This window comes from Ips typographus, linkage group LG1 (assembly GCF_016097725.1).
Source record: "Ips typographus isolate SLU linkage group LG1, UJ_Ityp_2.0, whole genome shotgun sequence".
NCBI lineage: Eukaryota > Metazoa > Arthropoda > Insecta > Coleoptera > Curculionidae > Ips > Ips typographus.
Genome location: NC_138422.1, coordinates 20,179,639 through 20,200,573, shown reverse-complemented (window position 1 = coordinate 20,200,573; position 20,935 = coordinate 20,179,639). Strand labels below are relative to the sequence as shown.

Sequence of the window (20,935 nt, the reverse complement as noted above, 5' to 3'; positions counted from 1 at the left end):
CGGAAATTGAACTAACAAAAAATAAAGGTAATATAGTCAGCATAACTGAAATGACTGAAACAATTTTCTGAATTCAGTTCCTACAAACTTCGAATCAAAAATAATAATCTGAATCATACCTGTAGTTTCCTCGCTTAGGCAAATATTCCTTGAACTGCTTCAGAGTAATTTGCGCACCAGGAATTTTCGTCCTATACGGAAATTGCTCATCGCAGAACGTAAACACTACCGTAGTAATGTGTTCGTTTGTTGACTGACTAGCAGACACGGCAGGCCTCATGCTACGCTGTGATTTTCTCAAAGTAGACTGACTGCTTTGCGCCGGATCCGGGTAGTGACGACTTGAGGACGACCTGAAAAGTTTAAAGTTTCTTTATTAAGAACAAAAAGAGTGCGAATTAAGGAAGTAAAAATTTGTTGGCTTATTCATGTGTGTGTGTTCTGCGCTTGAAACAAATTAATGACTTATCTTACTAACTCAACAGAAAGAACGACTAACCTTTGTTTCGTTCGGGCTCGAACATCGTCTTCTAACCTCCTCCGTGCTTCTTCGAGCGTATTCGGAACCGATAAAGGAACTTTACAGGTTTCACCAGCAAAAGGTTGAGTAGCGCCCGTCACACTGTTTCTTTCTACTGAACTCGATCTCGATCCTAACGCTGTACAAACACATTTTTGTAATTATTATAGAAAACAAAAGAAAAACAACGTTATTACCCTTTTTGTGTCTGTTTGAAATTGGTGACGTTGCACTGCTAGTTCTATAGCTACTGCTACGCTGTTTCACAGATACATCGTTATGTCCGGACATCAACCAGGCTTGGACGCGGCTGTTGATTGCAGGTGGAACGTCTGATACTACAGACACTCCGCTGTCAGTTAAATCTGCTACCGTCTTTTTGGACGCAGACCTATAAAGAAAACTTTTATAAATATCCTAGTTATTACAATGAAAAGAATCTTTTGTGGCAATAAAAAAAATTATAATTATTATACCTTCTTCCAACTGCGCCTCTAACAAATCGATCGTCCGGATACTCTGGCATGCTTTTCGATGTAACCATTCTGAATTTGTTTTCTGATCCTTCTGGAAAATCGTGAACGTTGCCAGAGTCGGTGCTGAAAATCGATCCATCCTTTTTCCTTCGGTTTGATTGTCTGTAACAGCGCCTAGTTCGATTAATAGTCCTTAACCTTAAAAATTGTCACAAACCTGTGCTTATATGGCGATGTTATTCCCGGAGACCTGGCTGGCGTATCAGGGAATACCAAAGAAACATGGTCATCTAATATTGACTGATCGTTTTCATCATCCAAAATAAACTTTTCCCTGATATGTGAGTCGCTTATGGGTATTGGGACATCCTAAAAAAAAACGGACTATAAGAAAACAGGGAAGAGTTTTTGTTAGGTCATGCTGAGTGTGCATGGTATCCAGGGTAAAACAGAAACAACTTGTATACTGTTGAATCACGCAAGACTCACTATCACCTCTGTTGAAGGGCAGCACCAGCTTAATATGTAATTAGACCCTGCCTTAATTATTATAACCTACAACTATAGTCATTTTGACAATCAGTCAATATGACATTTAATCGCCAGAGGGCATATTCTTGAAACGAGGGAAACAAATAATCAAGAGAAAGACCTGTAGAATGCGACAGAAACCCACCATTGTCAGCTACTTCTGTCACATTCTACCAACAATTCTCTTGACAATTCTGTTGCCTGCTTTCAAGAATTAGGTCCCAGGACGGCAAAGTTTGGAAAATAATATCGTTTTTTCGAAATAATTTCTAAACGCGCGTATCAATTTTCACGACTTTTGGGACCAACAATTACTGCCAAACTTGGCATGTTTTGACCTAAACCAGATATTTTTTCAATGCATTGAAATAATAAAAAATGTTTGTCAAACATTCGGTTTTACAATACCTTGCAAAGCGATCAAAATAATTTTAACTGGATCTAAACTGATGCAATTTCTTTACCTAATTAATTTCTTTTTGGCAAATAACATTCAAAAATTTTGTAAAATTCCTATTTGAAGTAATTTTGATATTTTTTTTAAACACAATTTAATTTTTTGGTAATTTGGTATATTTTGAATCTGAAAACCAATGATCTTTTAACTATATTTTTCAAAATAACTTTGCTACTTAGAAAGGTACTGAAATACAACTTTGCCCATTCTATAACTTTATAAATAATAGCTTTGTCATTGGCAATATTTATCGCCAAAATGACAATTTCACTATAAATAGCTATTTATGTAACCAGTTACGAAAAGATCGATTTTGTGTAACGAATGAATGTTTGTAGGGCGAGCGCAGCGAGGTCCTACAATTTGAATGAGTTACACAATAAGACATTTTCGAAACGTGTTGCATACATAATTTTTTCTAATTTTGACCAAAAACCGGTAAAAACTATCTTTTAAAGTGATTTAACACAAATATTCACTTTCATAGCACCTTGTATAAACAGTGACAACGACATGTTATGATGGATGTCGCCCATATGTTTCTACGGAAATGCATAAAAACAGGGAGTGATAAAATGAAGTTTTCATAACTAGTTACATAAAGTGATACTTTATGTAACTAGTTACATAAAGTAAAACGTTTTGTCACTCTAATCAGTTTTGAAAAGTGTCACTTTATATGCCATAATTAGAAAAAATATTTTTTCAAAACCACGTTTGTATCTTATTAAATTATTAATTACTTCAAATGTACATCATGTTCTAAGTTCTTACTGACCAAAACCCTAAAAAGATTGTCAGCATAAATAACAACACAGCATTATCACAGTGACATTGAATTTGAAACAACAGATGAAGCACGATTTTAAACAATAAAATAGAAATTATAAATTCACTAAAAATTAACAAAAGGGTAATTTTTAAAAACTTTTTAAACTTGACTTTTTATAAACTTAAAATAATAATGTCAATTCGTTAAATTTACGTTAGGTAATATTTAGTAGGTTACGTTGTAATTTTTATTTAAAACAACCTAAACGAAACTATGGTTAATTTATCTATTTTTAATTTAAATGATTTTTAACTATATTGTGAGAGAGAAAATTTAGATTTTCAGGCTATTTTTTATGTTTTATTTTTGAGGCAACTGTCTTTGTGTGTGCTTGGTTAAATTGGTAAAATTTGATTTATTGTAAATTTCGCTAATGTAATGTTTTTACCCCATGAATTTCAGGTAGGATTATGTATGTAATTCTCTTATGTAATGCAGACTCTGTAACTAAAATATTGTAAACAATAACAAAATCTCAAAGATATTACTAGGTATTTTGCAGATGAGTACAATGTCTACTCTGCCCACATTTAAATCATTTGCTACTCACTTATTAAGGTCATAGAAGTACCTCACCCAAAAGAAATTTGATTCTAAATCAGTGATTGCAAACATTCTAAGGAAAACATCTAAATTCCACACTTAGTCTACTAAATACAGCCGACGTGTTTTCTTAGTGGCACAACTGGTACAAAAAGCAACCGATATGTATTAAAATTTTGAAAACTCAAAGCACTTTAGCACTTTTCTAAATAAATCTTCAAATAACTTATTACAAAATGACTGATACACTAACACACTAACCTCACTGAGTTTCTTATCCAGTAATTCCTGGGTATCTCTGTCTTTTTTAATAACCTCCAATTTTTCTATAAGTATACAGGCAAATTTTTGAGGGTCCATAGGTTGGCACTGGGACTTGTCGACCCACTGGGTGCGTGGAATTACAATTTGGTTCATCGCGCCTTCCTTATTTACAGCTGCTTGTCTTCGTGACATTCGTCGCCCATCACTAAAGAAAGTAAGAAATATCATTTAAATGTTTAAGAAGCAAATTGATGCATACATCTATAATAAAGTACTTTAAATATTGTTGATTAGCGGTTAGATGAAAGTATATGAGCTACAAATAAAGTAATAATTAAAATTGAATCCCTACCACCCCTGTTTCTCCAAAAATAAACAACGTGAGTGATTTTATTATTACTCTAAAACGTATGAATAGTTAAACATGTAGATTGGGAGCACGACGTTTTTACGTTTATCAGAGTGTTCCAGAAACAGTGGTACAAATTAGTATGGGGTCATAAAACTTCAAATATAAAACAATTTTCACATGGGCGTTTCATACACGACAAATTCATCTAGGTGGTTCATTTTAGACTAACTTATAGATGGCAACACTTTATTCTTTGAAAAAGAAGTAGCACAACATTTTAAATAAGATCCATAGCTAAATGTGGGTAACGGCAATGGAAAGAATGTGAATGCAAATATCTTAAGAAGTGAGGAAAACTCAGTTTTGTAAAGTATACTTTTCGAGAGTATTAAGATAAATAAATATTAAAAAAAAAAAAAAAACAATTTATGCTCGCCATTCTTTCCAAATCCCCAGAGTCCCAATTTAGGTAGAGAATTTAACAAAAAATGTATGTGTTTCTGTTTTTAAGTATGATGTGTGTAAGCTGCCCTCCTAGAAGTGAAAAGTTTCAAATCATTTATGCTTAAACTATCACATTTACTTAAACTACTACAATATTTGCAGTAAATGCTTAAAATTTACTGAACAAGTGCCTATTTTTCTTGAAGTATTTACTTAAAATTATGCAAGTATAAGCAAATACTTGTTTTTTGTTTCATTACGTTACTATACTAATTTGTGCCATTGTTTCTGAGACACCCTGTTTCTTTATAACATATTTGTAGTGAAAACAAAGAACAAATTGTAAAAAGCAACATCATGCAATTCCAATTTTTTAACATGCTTATACCACACTCTCTTTACTTACCTCTTTAGAGATGACTTGCCTTACTTATTATCAGTATTAATAAATTTATAAAGTCATTTCCATAAAAACGACAGAATCAATATTAGAAGAGAGAAACTATGTATAATGTAAAGAACGATTGTATGCACAGGGTGTGTATGATTGGTCGTACAATTTTTTTGACAAAACGTATCATCGTCGAGCTTCTAAAACAATTTCGGTAGAAAAAGTAAATCCTAATCATCTCAAAAAATATTTTCAGTTAGATTGGAAAGTGAATTTTAATGGCGGCGTTATTGGTTAGATTTTATTTGCAAACAAATGGTCTGTCTGGTAATGGTCTCATAAGAAATAATATTGAATGTTTTCTTTAGTATTTCGTATTTTTGTATTTCCTGTATTTATTAGTACTGAAAAAAAGCAAATGAAACTACAATATACAAAAATACAGAACACTTCAATGACTTGGTTTTTTTAACAGAAAAGTATTACAACTGGTTCACATTTTTCATATTGTGAGTGCTGAGACATGTGAATTAAACACTATTAGCAATTTGAGAGCTCTAATACTGAAATTTGAGATCTCATTTAATAAACTGGTTGTATATGAAGGTTAGGTTAGGTTAGCATTATCAGAAACGCTGTAAGAGATCAGAAACGCTGTAAGAGTATCAGGATAATTGCAAGTTATAATTTGGAAGAACACATATGACCACAGAGTGCAAGGCACAAATTTATAAGACCTGACATTGAGAGACCACATAGAACGAATGAGTCCAGACTGAATTGCAAAGTGGGCCAAAACAAAGAAACCAGAAACAAAGCGCCCAAAACGATGACGTCAGGGTCATAGGGAGGCTGATGACAGAAAAGAAGAAGAGAAGAAGATAACAAGAGAACGCATTAAACTAAAAAAATGCCAACCTACGAACTCTTCAATTAACCTACACTCGTCCTCAAGTGGTGAAAATTTTGTTAAAAACAACTCAAAACTCTACAAATTTAAAGAAATACTGTTTTGACATTAGCACCAGTCTCTAATTTGGTCATATTGGAAGTTTTGACGATCACCTTGTAGGCTTTCTAGTATATTGGATCAATCAATTGAGTTGAAGAGTGTGTGAAATATCAATTTGGATTGATATTATATTATTTATTTATAGATATATCCATAGTTTCAAAATACAATAGTCTCCTAAAAATAACTGCAACTGTAAGAAGATACTTTCACACCTAACAAATTTGAATGAAGTAATAAAACATTTTATTTCCATCTTTAAAATAAATTGGTGAGAGTAAGTCAAAAGTTGATTCCAATAAACTGTACAATACCTTCAAAACTGTTTGTTGTAGAATGTTGAATTTTGATCCATTGAAAAGGCAGTATTTTCTCTGCAGTAGTAATTGCTTGAAGTTGTTTATTTTTATCGACAGTGCTTTTTACAGAAACTCACTATTTTACCTAACGTTTTGGAAGTAACCTCAGCCTTCTCCACAATAAGTTTACTAGCCCCTTCTTCAAACTCTCAAAAAAAAAAGGGTGCACTGCCCACATCGAGCTCAGAAGCGTCCAATTTCAGCAATATTACATTACATCTAACAGTGGAAAAAACATATCACTCTCTCTTGTTACTATAAAATATGTTAAATCAGGCTTTTTCATCAAGTTTTACTGTTTGTCCTCTTGTTAAAAAAAAAGCTTATTACCCCATTTTCCATAAGCCCCTGAATATGAAACACTTCTGCGCTCGAAATACGTTGGGCATTCTTTCTTTTTAAGGGTTTAAAGAAGGGAGTAGTAAGTTTATTGTGGAGAAGACTGAGTATTATCACAGATAGCCAAACTCCAATAGCTGTCTTCCGTTTCAAGTCAATCACAAGAACAAAAGTGTTATGTAATTAATCTTAGTCTGCCAGGTACTTAGAGCATTATACAGCTAGACTGCCATACATTGGCAGTCTTTTATGCGAATTTTTTGACATATTAATGTCAAAAAGCACATTAAAGCCGGATTTATAGATTTGCGTAGCGTAACACAACGCAATCCTAGCGCAGCGTAGCACAGCATAGCGCAATTTTCTTACGTAATGCAATTTATAGATTCATTTGTTTAAGATGTGAGTTCCTTTGAATACATGCGCGTCAAACAAAGACTGACAAGCGACAAGTGACATTTTTCTTGAATCACTTTAATGTATTAGCAATCACTTGCCATGAATTGGCTTGCATAATAAGATTTTTGAAATTTTTGTTTTTCATGTCATACAAATGTGGAAACGACTGTATTAATTCAATTAGTTGACCGTCAATGTCCATTTTCTCTAGTAACGATATACAAATTTGCTTAATACTAATATTATGAATAAAATAATCATATTGACTATTGTTGGAAAACCTAACCAAATAAGTACCTATCGATCTCCCAATCTGCCAATTGTCAGTAACTAAAACAGATTTCTTCTTTACCCAGAAAAATAACCTATTTTCATTGGCTAGACGCGAGGTACACAGCGTAAGCGTAGCGTAAAAGTTGAAAATTAAGCCGGATTTATAGATTGGCGTAGCGTAACACAACGCAATCCTAGCGCATCGTAAGAAAGTTGAATCATCCAGAATATGTTGATCAATTTATAGATGCACAAGCGTAGCGTAGCACAACATAAGTACAACGCAGCGCATCGCAAGAGTTGGTAATTTTCAACTTTTACGCTACGCTTACGCTGTGCACCTCGCGTCTAGCCAATGAAAATAGGTTAAATGTCACTTGTCGCTTGTCAGTCTTTGTTTGACGCGCATGTATTCAAAGGAAATCACATCTTAAACAAATGAATCTATAAATTGCACTACGTAAGAAAATTGCGCTATGCTGTGCTACGCTGCGCTAGGATTGCGTTGTGTTACGCTACGCAAATCTATAAATCCGGCTTAAAGACAGCGGCTACGGTGCGGTTTCTTGAACTAAAATCAAATTGACATTGTGATTTGACTGTGACAGTTGAGGTGCAAAGGGTCACAGGCAAATCAAAACTTATCCGAGGAGACCTATGGTGTCCTTAAATACCTTAGTGCAACTATTCAATAATCATGTAAAACCATTGTTGAGGACAATAAACCATAATAACTATTTATAGTGCATCTGGTAGAGCAAAACCTGCTCTTTTCAATAGCATAAATTTCAATGTCCTAAAATAAAGGATTTCGAAGTTATTGCAGTCTCTTGCAATCAGCTTTTTTGACTTACCCTGACCAATTTATTTTAAGAAATTAAGATAAAAGATTTAAATCAAAGTTAGGTAGTTGATACAGGTTACCATTTTACTTGAAATTATGTATAAATAATATATAACTGAAAATATTTCTTGACTTTTGTTGGGTTTGTCTTTACTATAGAACTTTTTTTCTAAAGCGGTACGATCAAACGTCTCAAAAAACCGACAATCACTCTTATTTAGACACCCTGTACTTATTGAAGAAAATACAGAAACATAGTATTCTTAGAGAGGTCAAATTTTATGTGACCTGTGAAAGACCTTTTAGAAACAATGATTTTTTTGGTACAAACAATTACAATGACAAGAGAATCAGCTTCAAGCTCAGTTTACATATTAAGACAAGTTTAGTATATCTGTAATTTTTGATTGTTTTAAAATTATTAGCACAGGAAGGTTTGTTGAAATAAGAAAAAGTTGTAAACAGAATTCTCATTAACACAACTAAACTTTTAAATGCACTTTTTTCCTTTCTCATCTCAATCAAGAACTCTTAACAAGACTAAATTTTCCAAAAAATCAAAAAACACAATGACACAAATAAATGAACTATCCCTGATGCATGTTAGACAAGACTAACTAGATAGACAAAAAAAACAAAACCATCATGTTTCCCACTAATATATTGAAACGTAACATTCGGCATTAAGAACGGCATACTGAAGTTTTAAGAAAACAGTTAGTCAGGTTTTTCTCTCTTCTAACGTCAAACCATCAAATAAAATTTGTATTTATGCTAGTTTTTTGTTTACTTTTGAAGACATGTGATTAGAAACGTGCACATACGAAACATACAAAGTAATTTGGAATACTGAACACATATCCGGAGAAATACTTACATGGAGCTATCAGTAAGAGATATGTTATCAGACTCCGTTCTGGCATCTGAATGGCTACTAAGACTATGCAGTTCGCTATCCTGCCTCGAAACGGGATTGTAGGAATTGTATGCGGCATGAGCACCCGTGCCACCGCGATAAACAAACATACTATTTTTCAAGCAAAAAAAAAAAGAAACATAATCTAACGCTGTCGTCGATGACGATTAGGGCTAACAGTAGGGATAGGCGAGCATTAGTTTAACAAGATTAGAACACTTTACCAGTACATGTTTAATAGCCATTGAATATTGATGTAAACATAACAGTCGCTTTTCCCCGTGCTTAAATTGAAAAAGCTACGATTTGAACGTTTTTAAGTGAGAATTTTTGTTTTGTAATGTAAAATGTATTTTTTATTCATAGAAATTTGACGTAATTTATAATCAAGAAAAGTAATTCATAGGATATGTATTCCTCAATACTAAAAAAGTTGGAGCAGAAAGGAAAAATTACGACACCTTTTGTCAATTTTCTTTGATAGTGGGAAACAAAATTGCTTCATGTTGTCTCACCTCCTTTCATGCAGATGAAGTTACGTGCCTGATAAAGACAATAATCAGAAACAAGTATCGCCGGTTTATCATCTTTATTCCTTTCTGCTTCACATTTTTTTCGTATTGCGGAATAATCTATAAACCACTTTCCTTGTTATTCAACATCCCTGCTAAGCTTTCTTTGTAATTTACAATTTTTGATCAAATTATTGTTTGTTGGGATATACAGTAGAAAAGATAAAGAACATATTTAAGTAGTATTATTAAGGATTATGTAAAACAGATCAACCAAACAAATTGTGTTAAGAAGACCTCAGTTGAAAAATAAAATAATTTCGTCCCCGAAAATAATATTACTTGGAAAACTTGCTTCAATTATGTGGACGAGCAAAAGTGTTCAAATTAGTTAATATTGAATTGATCCATTAACAGAGGTCGCCGCTGTATCCCATAAAGTAAATATGAGATAATAATAAGATCCTAAAACCGTACCTAACATATTTTTGAAAATACTTTCTACATGAAGTCAATGACAGCTTTTTTGAATAATAGGTTTTCCAAATCGTCGCCTGAAAAAAGTATTACAAACTAAAAAAAAATAATCAAATATGATTTTTTTAATAAGTTAGATTTAACTCTGCCTGCACTGTCATCGATGACGTAAGTTTGAGAATGGCTTGACTACGTTCCTCTATGGTAAGAAACTCTTACTTTCTTCCATGTACTCCGGCCCTTTGAACATGGAAAGTTCAAATAAACAAGATAAGCTGAAAAGGAGCATTTATATGCTCTGTTTCTGAGGGGACTATGATGGCGGCTTATTATAAACTATTCCACTCAGTAGTGTGTTACGACATGGAATGGGGTGGCACTGTGACGGCGGGAAAACTATTTAGTCTAGAACGCAGAGTCGTAAGAATAATAGTAGGACTGGGTTGACAATTGAAAAAGTTAAAATTGAGCTTTAGCACTCATGATGATATTAATAGATGTTCAACAAGAAATGGAGACAATGTTGTCCTCTCCCATTGCAAGTTGTAAAAGGGCCAGGGTAAACCAGAATACTCGGCAGTTAAATTATACTTGGCAGTTAATGTATGCCAATTTACTTAAAAAAAAGTTATCTTTTGTAGTTTTCGAAATATCGACCGCGGTAATTCCCGGTGGGACACCCTGTATTGTCAAACATTTCTATACTTTTTTGTATATCAATTATTATGTTTTGTATGTCACAGTCATCAAGGGATGTTATATTGAAACTTGTCTCCTTTGTAAAGCCCCAAATATGACAAAAAAAAGCTAGCTAGTTTTCTGAATATACCTATGATTCGGAAAATAACTAAAATCTTTAGATTGTTATGTACGAAAAATTTCCAAACTTTATCGCAAGTTTAAATATCTATTTTCAGCAAAAAGTCTTCCTGCTGAAAATAATAAATACAAAAAGTGCGATCCAGAAGAGAAACAAATGATATTGTTATTAAAGTCAATGGTCCAATTATATTATAATAAATATGTTAGTTAATGATAGTAATTATCAATGGAATGATTAGTGATCTATCAAAATGTAAAAATAAGAGTATATTGTTATGCAAAATGTGAAAGAAGCTTATCACTTTTTTTCACACACTCTCTTAACAAAACCAAAATACTCAAGAAAAAACGTTCCAATCGTCATGCTAAATAAAGAAAAAAATACTTAAATTGAACAATATTATCAAACTTGCACTTCATATTATAACAGCAAGCTGACTCTCAGCCACAAAGCAAATTAATTCAAATCGAATAGAACTTACCTAGCAAAAGTTTCAGACTTGGAACGGTCGACCGAACGCCGTTTTTGAGACAATAACAAAATATCTTTGGTGAGTCGAACCGGAGGTGGAGCAACGTTTGGCGTATGGTATCCTGCACTTACGCTTCCTGTAATCAATTTCAATTATAACAACATTTCAAGTGTTTGAAAAAAATGTCCAACCTGAGGGATAACCGGCGTGGGCGGGTGGATTTACCATTAGCTCAACGTCTTCGTGCACGGTTGGAAGAAGATCAACGGCACTAGCCATATTCGAAATATCATTGCTGACATCGCTGCTACTAGTGCTTCCGCTACTACTAGAGCTTCGCATGTTCTACAAAAAAAAAAACGTTGTAGTTTTAAACCTGAAGAAAGTACCAAATAAATCGCACCTCTACATGTTGCAGGTACATATCGCTTTTGAGAAAATTGGGGTAAGTTGTCCTCAAAATCAGCTGTTCGATTTCAGTTTGTACTTGATCGAAAAGCCTGACTGGAGGAAGAAGGCACTGGGAAGACTTTACAATTTGTCCTATTTCTTTTCGTACTTCCTCAGGTACTGGAAGTGCAGACTTAACAATATACTTTCTGAAAAACACAAATTAAATTAAAAATATTATTTGTGTGATTATATTAAATTTTATATATTATCTCAATTATTATATATCTCACAAAATATGTTTAGTATACTGAGAAGGGAGAAATACCTGAATCAATTATTATTGCAAACATTAAATACAGAATCAGGAAACTACTATTATTTCGCTAAACCTAAACATTTACGCAAAATTTGCCTCTAAAACCCAGGTAACAAAAAAAACATTTTATTAGTGACAATTATAACTTTTAACACCCTCTATCTTAAATGTCTTCACCACCTTTGCAAACAAAAACTGCTTTAAGTCACATAAAAATTAGGAATTCATGACTATACAGAATATAGAAAAATTGTTGAACTGTCTTGTATTTCAACTCACTGCATTTGGTATTTGGAATAATTGCATAACATTTCTTGTCACACTACATAGTATTTTTAAAAAAGCATCGCAATGAAAAACTATAAGTTTTCTCGTTTTTTAAACACGTTTTCATTTTTTATTTCCGCGCATCAATCTTCGAAACGGATGGTAAGCATTTTCAAAAACTTAACTTCTATTTACTTTTTTGTCAATATCTTATAAACCACTTGAACCAATGGACAGAGCTATTGTGCATACAGTATCACTATTCATAACAAATTATTTGCAATGGGACTACCATAGTAGAATTTAAGGTTCAAAATATAACCTTAATGTTAAAATGAGCATGGCACGATAGCCCGTGACGTAATTAGAGACTCTTCAATTCCGTAACGTAGGTGGAAGGCTAGAGCCGGGAGGCAAATTATTCATTCTTTGTAACCAGTGCATTGTTGCCAAAGTTATTAACACTGGTCTGATAATGATTTGTATTAATCAACTAATGTTTGTTAATTTGAGTATGTTCTGTTAGAGTATTATTAGTACAAAAATATTTTTTTCATTATACTTCTTTGAAAACACTGTGTTTTCATATCTATTATAAAAAAAAATATCATGGTGGTGCAAAAGAAAAAATAGAGATATTATAAAAATTTAAAAAGAAAAAAGGAAGAATAAATCCAAAGTAAAAAAATGCAACATAAATAATTATGTTTGTTTGGATTCCAATTAACTGGAAAGAAAGAATTACATATTTTTAATCCATTACACAGGCACATATTTATGTTCCTATAAATGTGAAGTGTTAAGTTTTTTATGATGTTTTTTATTTTTTATTAAAAGTGACTACTTTTAATTTTAACTGCAAATTTATAGTTCGACTGAAAGAAAATATTGTTAAATAAATTTTGAGATTTTTGTGGTTAAAAGGGTTACTTCATTCATCAATGGTAAATAGACGTAAGTTAAATAAATGCTGTCTTTATGGCAACATATTTAATAGATCTAACACCAATTAAAGGTCTAATAAAAGGAAACCATTGATATAATGACTTGTCATCAAAATATTAGTCAAACAAGGCATATTTGCTGGTTACAAACCAAAATATTAGTCATTGAAACTAATATCTATTAGTAACATCATTTTTTATGAGGAAGTTTTATAACACAATTAATATAAGACAGTTAACATTAGGATTGATACTTGAGGAGATTGTTCGTCTCAAAAAAGTGTTCAATAAGCAAAATGCCTAAACTACTTTAAAAGTAGTCAATAACCTATACAAAATAGGTAAATCTGTCACTGAATCAGATAATAAACACCAAAACTCTAAATCACATTAGCTCTTTCATAGACATTTTACTAATTCCATATAAATACATAATTATAAAATGTCTTTCAACAGGTGATTAATAATTGTCTGACCACTAATGACAAAGTCATTACTTATTCCAAAGTTTGATGAGCTCCCAGGTCAATAATATGCCCTTCGAAGCTTATGAGAAGCTGGATGAAACAGGTAACTTATTTGATAAAAATTAAGTAATTTCAGGGTCTGGTTGGGCTTTTAACGTTTTGCGCGTCTCGGCCTTGTCTCTTGTAATAATTAACAATATCAATGAAATTTTAAAGAAAAGAGAATAAGTGAGGTCTGTGAGTCTATTCTTCATTAAATATCATATTTCCTTGTATGATTATTGATTATACAAGAAAATAAGACAACTGTTAGATTTGCAAAGGAAAGTATGACATTGGATGTGAAAAAATTGTATTCCTTACCGCCTCGGCTCCAGCCAATATTTTAAAATAGCAACCCATATTGAATATACATCATAGCAACGATCATAAAATCTCATACTCAATGATACCGAAAAATTAAATCTTACACTCGGCGTTTGCAAATTATAAATAAAAATACCTCACACAAAAAACAAATATAGTTTTTGGGAAACTAAATAAAAAGGTGGGAATCTGTGGTATCAAATGCTTGTCTTGCAAGTTTTCAGAAGTAATCTTGGATATGGTGTATTTTAAATGGTCGCAAAGAATCAATTCAAAGGTCGTCATGTCCAGGACCCTGGTTGGCCATTCTAGGGAACTTCTTAATTAATAGAAAATGAACGACTGACAATGACAGATTTGGTAATCTTGATTAAAAAAAGTGATTGGTAGAGTGCCAACAAAAGTTATATACCTATAATATTTTTATCAAGAATTGTATAATTAAAAGTGGACTGTATTATTAAGTGAAACTCTAGCAGTTTAAGTTCACGTTGATAGAAATAAACAAATAAAAGTATAGAGCAATAACCAGCTTCTGGTTGGAGACTTGTTACCATTCTAAACTGGATCTGGAAATCACTTATGCAACTTGATAGTAATTGCAACAAAATAGCGAAATGTTAATTAAACCTTATGCAGATTCTTTAGATCATACAAATTAATATTGATTAAAATTTAACAAAAGTATTGGGAGACATTTTGGACTAGTTAGCAGTTACATGTGTTTTAGATCCTTGAATTAAGATGTTCATCATTGTACAAAAAAACGGTTATTCTAAAAAACTGTAATTATTAATAATCGGTACGTTTCAAAGAAATAATATTTCGAAATAATGCAGAGACCCCATACTTTTCGAAAAAAATATGTAATTGCCCATCCATCATTTTATTTTGACAATAATAACATTAAAGCATGACATTGAACTTTATCTCTCTGATTGAATGGCGCTCAAATATTTACCGACATTTCCTTTGATGCATTGCCGTCTAAATGAATCATTACCTCACAAAATCACGGTTGTTGTAAAACTTTTATCTGCCAACACACACACATACTAAACTGTCCCTGTTAAATTAAAATCCGGTAAAACGTATTCCCTTTATGAAAAAATGAGAACTTAGTTGCCACCGGCTGGATCTAACACATAAATAATCAACCGCAAGTTTTATGATACATTATGATGTTTAACCTTATATTTATCGCGGCAAGTTTATCAGTTTCGCGGGAAAGATGGGATATAATTAAATCTTACTTAATACCAAAAAGCGCTACCGAATTGCACTTCAATCAAATCGATTTTCAATCGAGCGGCTTATCTATGCCGATTCTGTGGAACGCTAAAACCAGAAAAAGTGCGTGACAAAAATGCGAATACTTACTTATAAATTAACTTAACAAGCTGCATAATTTTGTCGGCTTCTTCTTGCTTGCGCAAACCTTCGCAGGCGAACCAGAAGTCCAAGGCATCTGAATGCTGCTTTCCTTCTGCTTCTAAGTACTGTACAAAAAAGTTAGTATTGAATTTTGCTGGATTTAACATAAAAATACCTGTCGAAATAATTTAACGCCCTCCACATCCTGCAATAATGCATGGAGGGAACTTGCCCAACGGATACAGGCAGGTGGTGATCGACTGCCAGGATTAGCAGGGCGACTGGAAGACCGACATGAGGAAGAAGCTAAGTCCAAGGGGGCGGTTGAGTCTAGAAAGTGATAGATGTGTTATTTACATACACAGCAAAAGCTGAAAGAAGATGTTTATTCGGTCAAGTGCTTTACGCACAAATGATCTTTGAACAACTAGTATGGTTAATTTGTACTTTACTTGTCAAAGAAAGTAGACTTTGTTTGTAGCTTTACGACACGTTGTCTTGGGAGACGAAAAATGATCGACCCTAGGACGTAAAAACATATTTTCCGCCTTGAAAACCTAAGGGTAAAAAAATATTACACAGCTATTTGTGCGTAAAAGAAACTACAAGTATATTGACATTATAGTCTAGTTTCTCTAGTTTTTCTAGTTTCTAATGATAACTGTATGCTAAGAAAGTGTTTGACAAGAGAACACAAATACCTCTGTTTAGTATGACTAGCTATAAATGAGGATTTATAGATAACACTACGTAACAAAATTTGGGTCGTGTTGTGTCAATGTCCTGGGTTTCTTGGGTACCAAATAGTCAGAAACAGCCATTGGGAGCTCTCGAAAAATTGTCTTTGCCAAAATCTGGCCTATATTTTGTCAATAGAAGACATTTTCCGTGTTTTTGTCAAGTGAGGTTTTAAAATTGTCAGGACACGTCAAAAGAAGCCAACCCAAGATTTTGATTGAGTTACCTAACCTATAATCTACTTAAATTAAGCCAATTTCAAGCGTTTTCTTTAAGACGGCGTAAGATGGACCATATTAAGCAGAACAAAATTGGATTGGCTTGGGTAAAATATCAAAAAATATCGTAAATATAGCTAAAAAGATGCACTTTTACGATTTCTACCAATTTTGTGATTTTTACTGGAACAAAATTTGATGTTGCCTATTTTCAATTACTATTAGTTTATACCAAAAAAAGAAAAAATGAAATTGACCAACAGAATCACTAATATCACATGCTGCAGTTCAAAATATTGCCAATAGTCCTTTTTTGTGTATTTTAAATTTTTTTTATTTCAAAAGTATGTTTTTAGCTAAGTTTACGATAGTTTTTGATATTTTAGCAAAGCCCCTTGCTGTCGGGTAATGTATATGTATCTAATTACTTAAAATTGGTCTAAATTAGCCTAATTTAACTAGGTTATGGGTTAGGTAATTCAATCAAAATCTTGGGTTGACTTCTTGTGAGATCTCCTAACCATCCTAGAACCTCACCTTGACAAAAAACAAAAAAATTCTTCTTGTTAAATTATAGGCCAAGTTTTAACAAAAACTCAAAAAATTCGATTTTCCTATTCCCCTAAGCTTATACCAATTTTCAGAGAGCTCCCAATGACCGTTTCCGACTATTTGGGACCGAAAGAACCCGGAACAACAATTCTTATCAATGGAACCCAACACAACCCAAATTTTCTTAGGTAGTGTTATCTAAGTGTCTCTAGGTACAAATCACACAGATTGTAAGTAAAAAAAGCAGATTTTCTAATGTTTTTCAGTTTCCAACAACAGCAGATCAACTTAATGTTTTGAAAAAAAATCCACCTAAGTACCTATTATTGTCATTTCATATTTGTAGTTACACTGTTTAATTGAGAGAATATTAAATGATCTAAGCAATGTTGCCATTAAACAAGGAGGAGATAATTACATGTGCTCTATTTTTGAATGTTTTAATGTCAAAACTGGAACTTAAAACATTCATTGTTAAAATTTTGAGTGAATGAAGGAGCCTGACATACACAAACAAAAGTTACCCAACAAAATCCACAGATTTGATTTATGAGTTTGAGTTGTTTGAACAAGTTTGTTGATGATTTCGGATCTAAACGCGTTATGATCTAAAAATCACTTGACAGCATAATTTTAAAAATCACCTGATGGTCACGTGACTTGAATCATAACGCGTTTGGATCCGAAATCACAAACCCCAAAAGAAAACTTAGAAAACGGCTATGATTTCTGGTGTGTAAATCATACCGCCAACTGACCAATCACATTCAATCACTATTGCCAACCTAATTTACATTCACTCCTTCTAGTTTTTAAAGGGACTATAACATAATATCACTTATAAAGTGCAAATTGCTGGCACTTTACCTAATATAGCTAAGTTTTCATGGGTTTTCAATATACTTTTTCACTGCAGAAAAATCTCTCAAACACTTAAGCAGTTTGTCATCTCTTCCAGAAACATCATTTTTGTCAGATACATACACAAATAAATGTTGAAATAAGTACTTACCACTTGGAAGGCTAAGATTCCTTTTTGGTAGAGGAGAATTCGGCTTGATAAACTTGGCATCCTCCATGGATTTCTGCTTGGAGGTTTGTGGTCCCCAGTCATACAAAAAATGACTTTTTTCTTCGCCAGGAACGGGAGGACGGGGTGAGTTTTGATGGAAAGCGCCCTCATTGAGAAGTTGCTGTTGTTCTTTGTTGCTCATGTTGACGTAAGCCTTTTGGGCAGGCCGTTTCTGCTATTACTATCGCTGATGATAAGATTCCTAGGCATTGGATGATTTGAACTCATCATACTGATGGAACCTGGAACAAAATTTGTTCAAATCAAAACTTTTTTAATTCAATTCTAAATTCTCTACTAATTTTTAGTTTTTAGTTAAACAAACTGTGGGTGGAGTATTACAAAATGGCTACCAAAGGGTTCAAAATGGCAGCTGCCACCTTTGTCATATTCTTGCTTCGATCAATATGTAGTCATCACCTTTTCAGTCTTGCGTAATATGAATAACTGCCTGTATTGATTGCTTTATAACAAAAGAGACCAATCTCAGGCTCAGTTACTCACAAAATTATTATTAATCATATTTAAAAAATATATGAATGAAACCAGGTAGAAATGCCCCAGGATAAGATTACCTTCAATACAATAGAATATAGGCATCATACTTTAACTGAAGCAGAAAATATGAAATAACAGCTTGAATGGCCCACTAATATGCAGACAAACAATGAAATATGATCCCTGGGGCAAATCCCATATAAACAATACCATAAAAAACTGCATGCTTCATATAACTAAATGTGGTATCCATAAGAGTTTTATGTTATTAAAACAAGAATAACACAAAAGCAAGACCCATGCAATAGTTGTTCGAAACCTACCCCATGTTATCGAAGACCCTATAAAGTGCTCGAAGAGACTTGGAGAGATGGATCACAATGGTTTTTTTTTAATAATAAAGCAATATGAAGAGCTGTCAGTTAATATTTTTTGAGTTAACTTGATCTGACAGATGCATACATAGTCACTGAAAAGCACAGCTCGAATAAAGTTTTGGCTTCGATCGAGTCATATAGCTCGAGGTGGGGGACCTACAGTATTTCATTCTGCCCCACTCTTGGAAGGTTTTTTGATTGATTTTAGGGGTAAATTCAAGAGGATTGTGAGTCAGAATAAAATAGCAGAAAAAATCTTGAGACATGATGGCCCATGAAGTATAGAGATTTTAAGCAATCACCTAGAAAATCAAGGAGTTTTTATAAAAAAAATGTATTTGAAGTAATCTGATGCAACAATTTAGCTTACAAAACACATTTCAAATGAGAATTACTGCACAACTAATGTTTAAATTTAATAAAAAAATGTTTAAAAACCAAAATCAAGTACAAAGCAGCACTACTCAAGTTAAAATACAAGCTAGAACTAGATTTTACTCCTAAAAGATACTAATGTCTGTTAAGCAGGTATCTACCATTTACCATACCTACTATGATAGTTATTGTTAAATTGAATATGAACATCAAACAGGTGTTTCAAAGGGTTCAAGTTCTCAAAGGGTAATTTTAGTAGAACTACTTTTAGAAAACCAACAAAATAAATACAATTCTCTTGTTTCTCTACTTACATGAATATAACATTGTCACATGTGTATTTTTGTCTTGTTTTGTCAAAAACCTGCAAAAATTTGCCCTTTGAAAACCAACATTTTAGTAATTTAAGCTCTACAAGATTGTTTACTTGCTTGATGTCTTTTTAGGAAAAAGTCAACAGATATATCATAATGGGTACAAAAATTACAAATCAAATAACACTTCAAAAAACAATGATCAAACTTTCCAAAACTTTTCAAACTAAAAGTTACTTCACAAAAGAATTAAGTATTCTGCATAATCATAACCACAGGATCTTCTGTTAATGTTTAACTTCGAAACTATACCTGTAACAATATAGGAAGGGCTTTTAATAAAAATTTATGGCAAAAATATAAGTTCCAAAAAAAAATAAACATAAACATAAAATAAGGTTAGGACCGCCTATTTCAAATATTCTTCCTTTTTATTTAACCGGTACCAAAGTATCAAAAGCAACGTTGCCAAATTGTAAACCATACATTTGTTGAAATTTATCACATCACTTTTTTTTTAAATCCCTTTTGTTATTTTCGTAGCTTTTAAATAGGGCATAGGGATGGTAAGTTTAGTTCAGAAAATGAAAATACATTTATGTCAAAAATTAACATAAAAATAGGTGAGGTTAGGATGACTAGTTTTCAATTATTCTTCTTCTCAGTGTTGCCAAGTCAAAATATTTAATGGGGGTAAAATAACAAAAACAGTAGAACAAGAAATTAACAATTTATACAGGGTGTTTCACAATAAATGCGTCATAATTTAGGGTTATTTTAATTTTGCAATTTTGTCAGTCCAATCAAACAAATTTCTGAATATTTTTGCAAAAAAATATGTACGTCATTGTTTTTCCATAAAACGCAAATTAGTTTTGAATTCCCCAGTTGTTGAATTATTACGTCACTGCCGCTAGCCCTGGGATAGACTTTACTTCAACTATCAGTGGCAAAGTTATCAACTTTCTGCTGACAATAGTGTTATACAACCACGCATACAAAACAGGATTACAAGTACAAAATTTTCAAAATTATCCATAGAACCATTACAAATTCATGGACTAGACAAACATGAAGAAGTCCTCCAAAGTGAACATGATATATAATTTGACAGTTGGGTCAAAAGAAGATACCATAAGGCGATTGAGTGGATAGGTTTAAGTCGTGACGACACGAAACACATTCACAGTAGTTAACATTTGTGACGTCCTAGTTAACCCTGTCATCTGTCAACGTGAAACGTCAATGGGAAGTTTTTTCAAAGTTGTTGTTAATTAAGTATTTAGGAATAGCTGCTAACAGAAACATTATTTCAATAATTTTTCAAAATAAATCAGCATGTCCCAAAATAATAGAAAAATAAAACTTGTGTCTGAGATACTTCTTGGAGAATTAATTGAAGTAACCCCAAGAAGTGACTTTGATTAA

General features: G+C 32.6%; 1 protein-coding gene across 5 annotated transcripts in view; it reads right to left on the bottom strand.

Annotated features, from left to right (window-relative positions):
* Axn (protein axin) overlaps window positions 1-20,935 on the bottom strand; it is an 80,914-nt gene that overhangs the window by 7,627 nt on the left and 52,352 nt on the right. For 2 of the 5 annotated variants that reach the window (XM_081983837.1, XM_081983845.1), the window contains exons 3-15: window positions 17,884-18,185; window positions 15,539-15,693; window positions 15,370-15,488; window positions 11,640-11,835; window positions 11,428-11,581; window positions 11,246-11,372; window positions 8,914-9,063; window positions 3,621-3,828; window positions 1,214-1,365; window positions 997-1,158; window positions 718-911; window positions 500-659; window positions 120-353 (exon numbers count right to left, since the gene is read on the bottom strand). In XM_081983837.1, the coding sequence (XP_081839963.1) occupies window positions 120-353; window positions 500-659; window positions 718-911; window positions 997-1,158; window positions 1,214-1,365; window positions 3,621-3,828; window positions 8,914-9,063; window positions 11,246-11,372; window positions 11,428-11,581; window positions 11,640-11,835; window positions 15,370-15,488; window positions 15,539-15,693; window positions 17,884-18,085 (2,213 nt within the window). In that variant the 5' untranslated portion in view covers window positions 18,086-18,185. Of the gene's footprint in view, window positions 1-119; window positions 354-499; window positions 660-717; window positions 912-996; window positions 1,159-1,213; window positions 1,366-3,620; window positions 3,829-8,913; window positions 9,064-11,245; window positions 11,373-11,427; window positions 11,582-11,639; window positions 11,836-15,369; window positions 15,489-15,538; window positions 15,694-17,883; window positions 18,186-19,507; window positions 19,558-19,819; window positions 19,911-20,935 lie in introns of those variants that run through there. The other 3 variants (XM_081983852.1, XM_081983857.1, XM_081983866.1) reach the window with 3 other exon arrangements.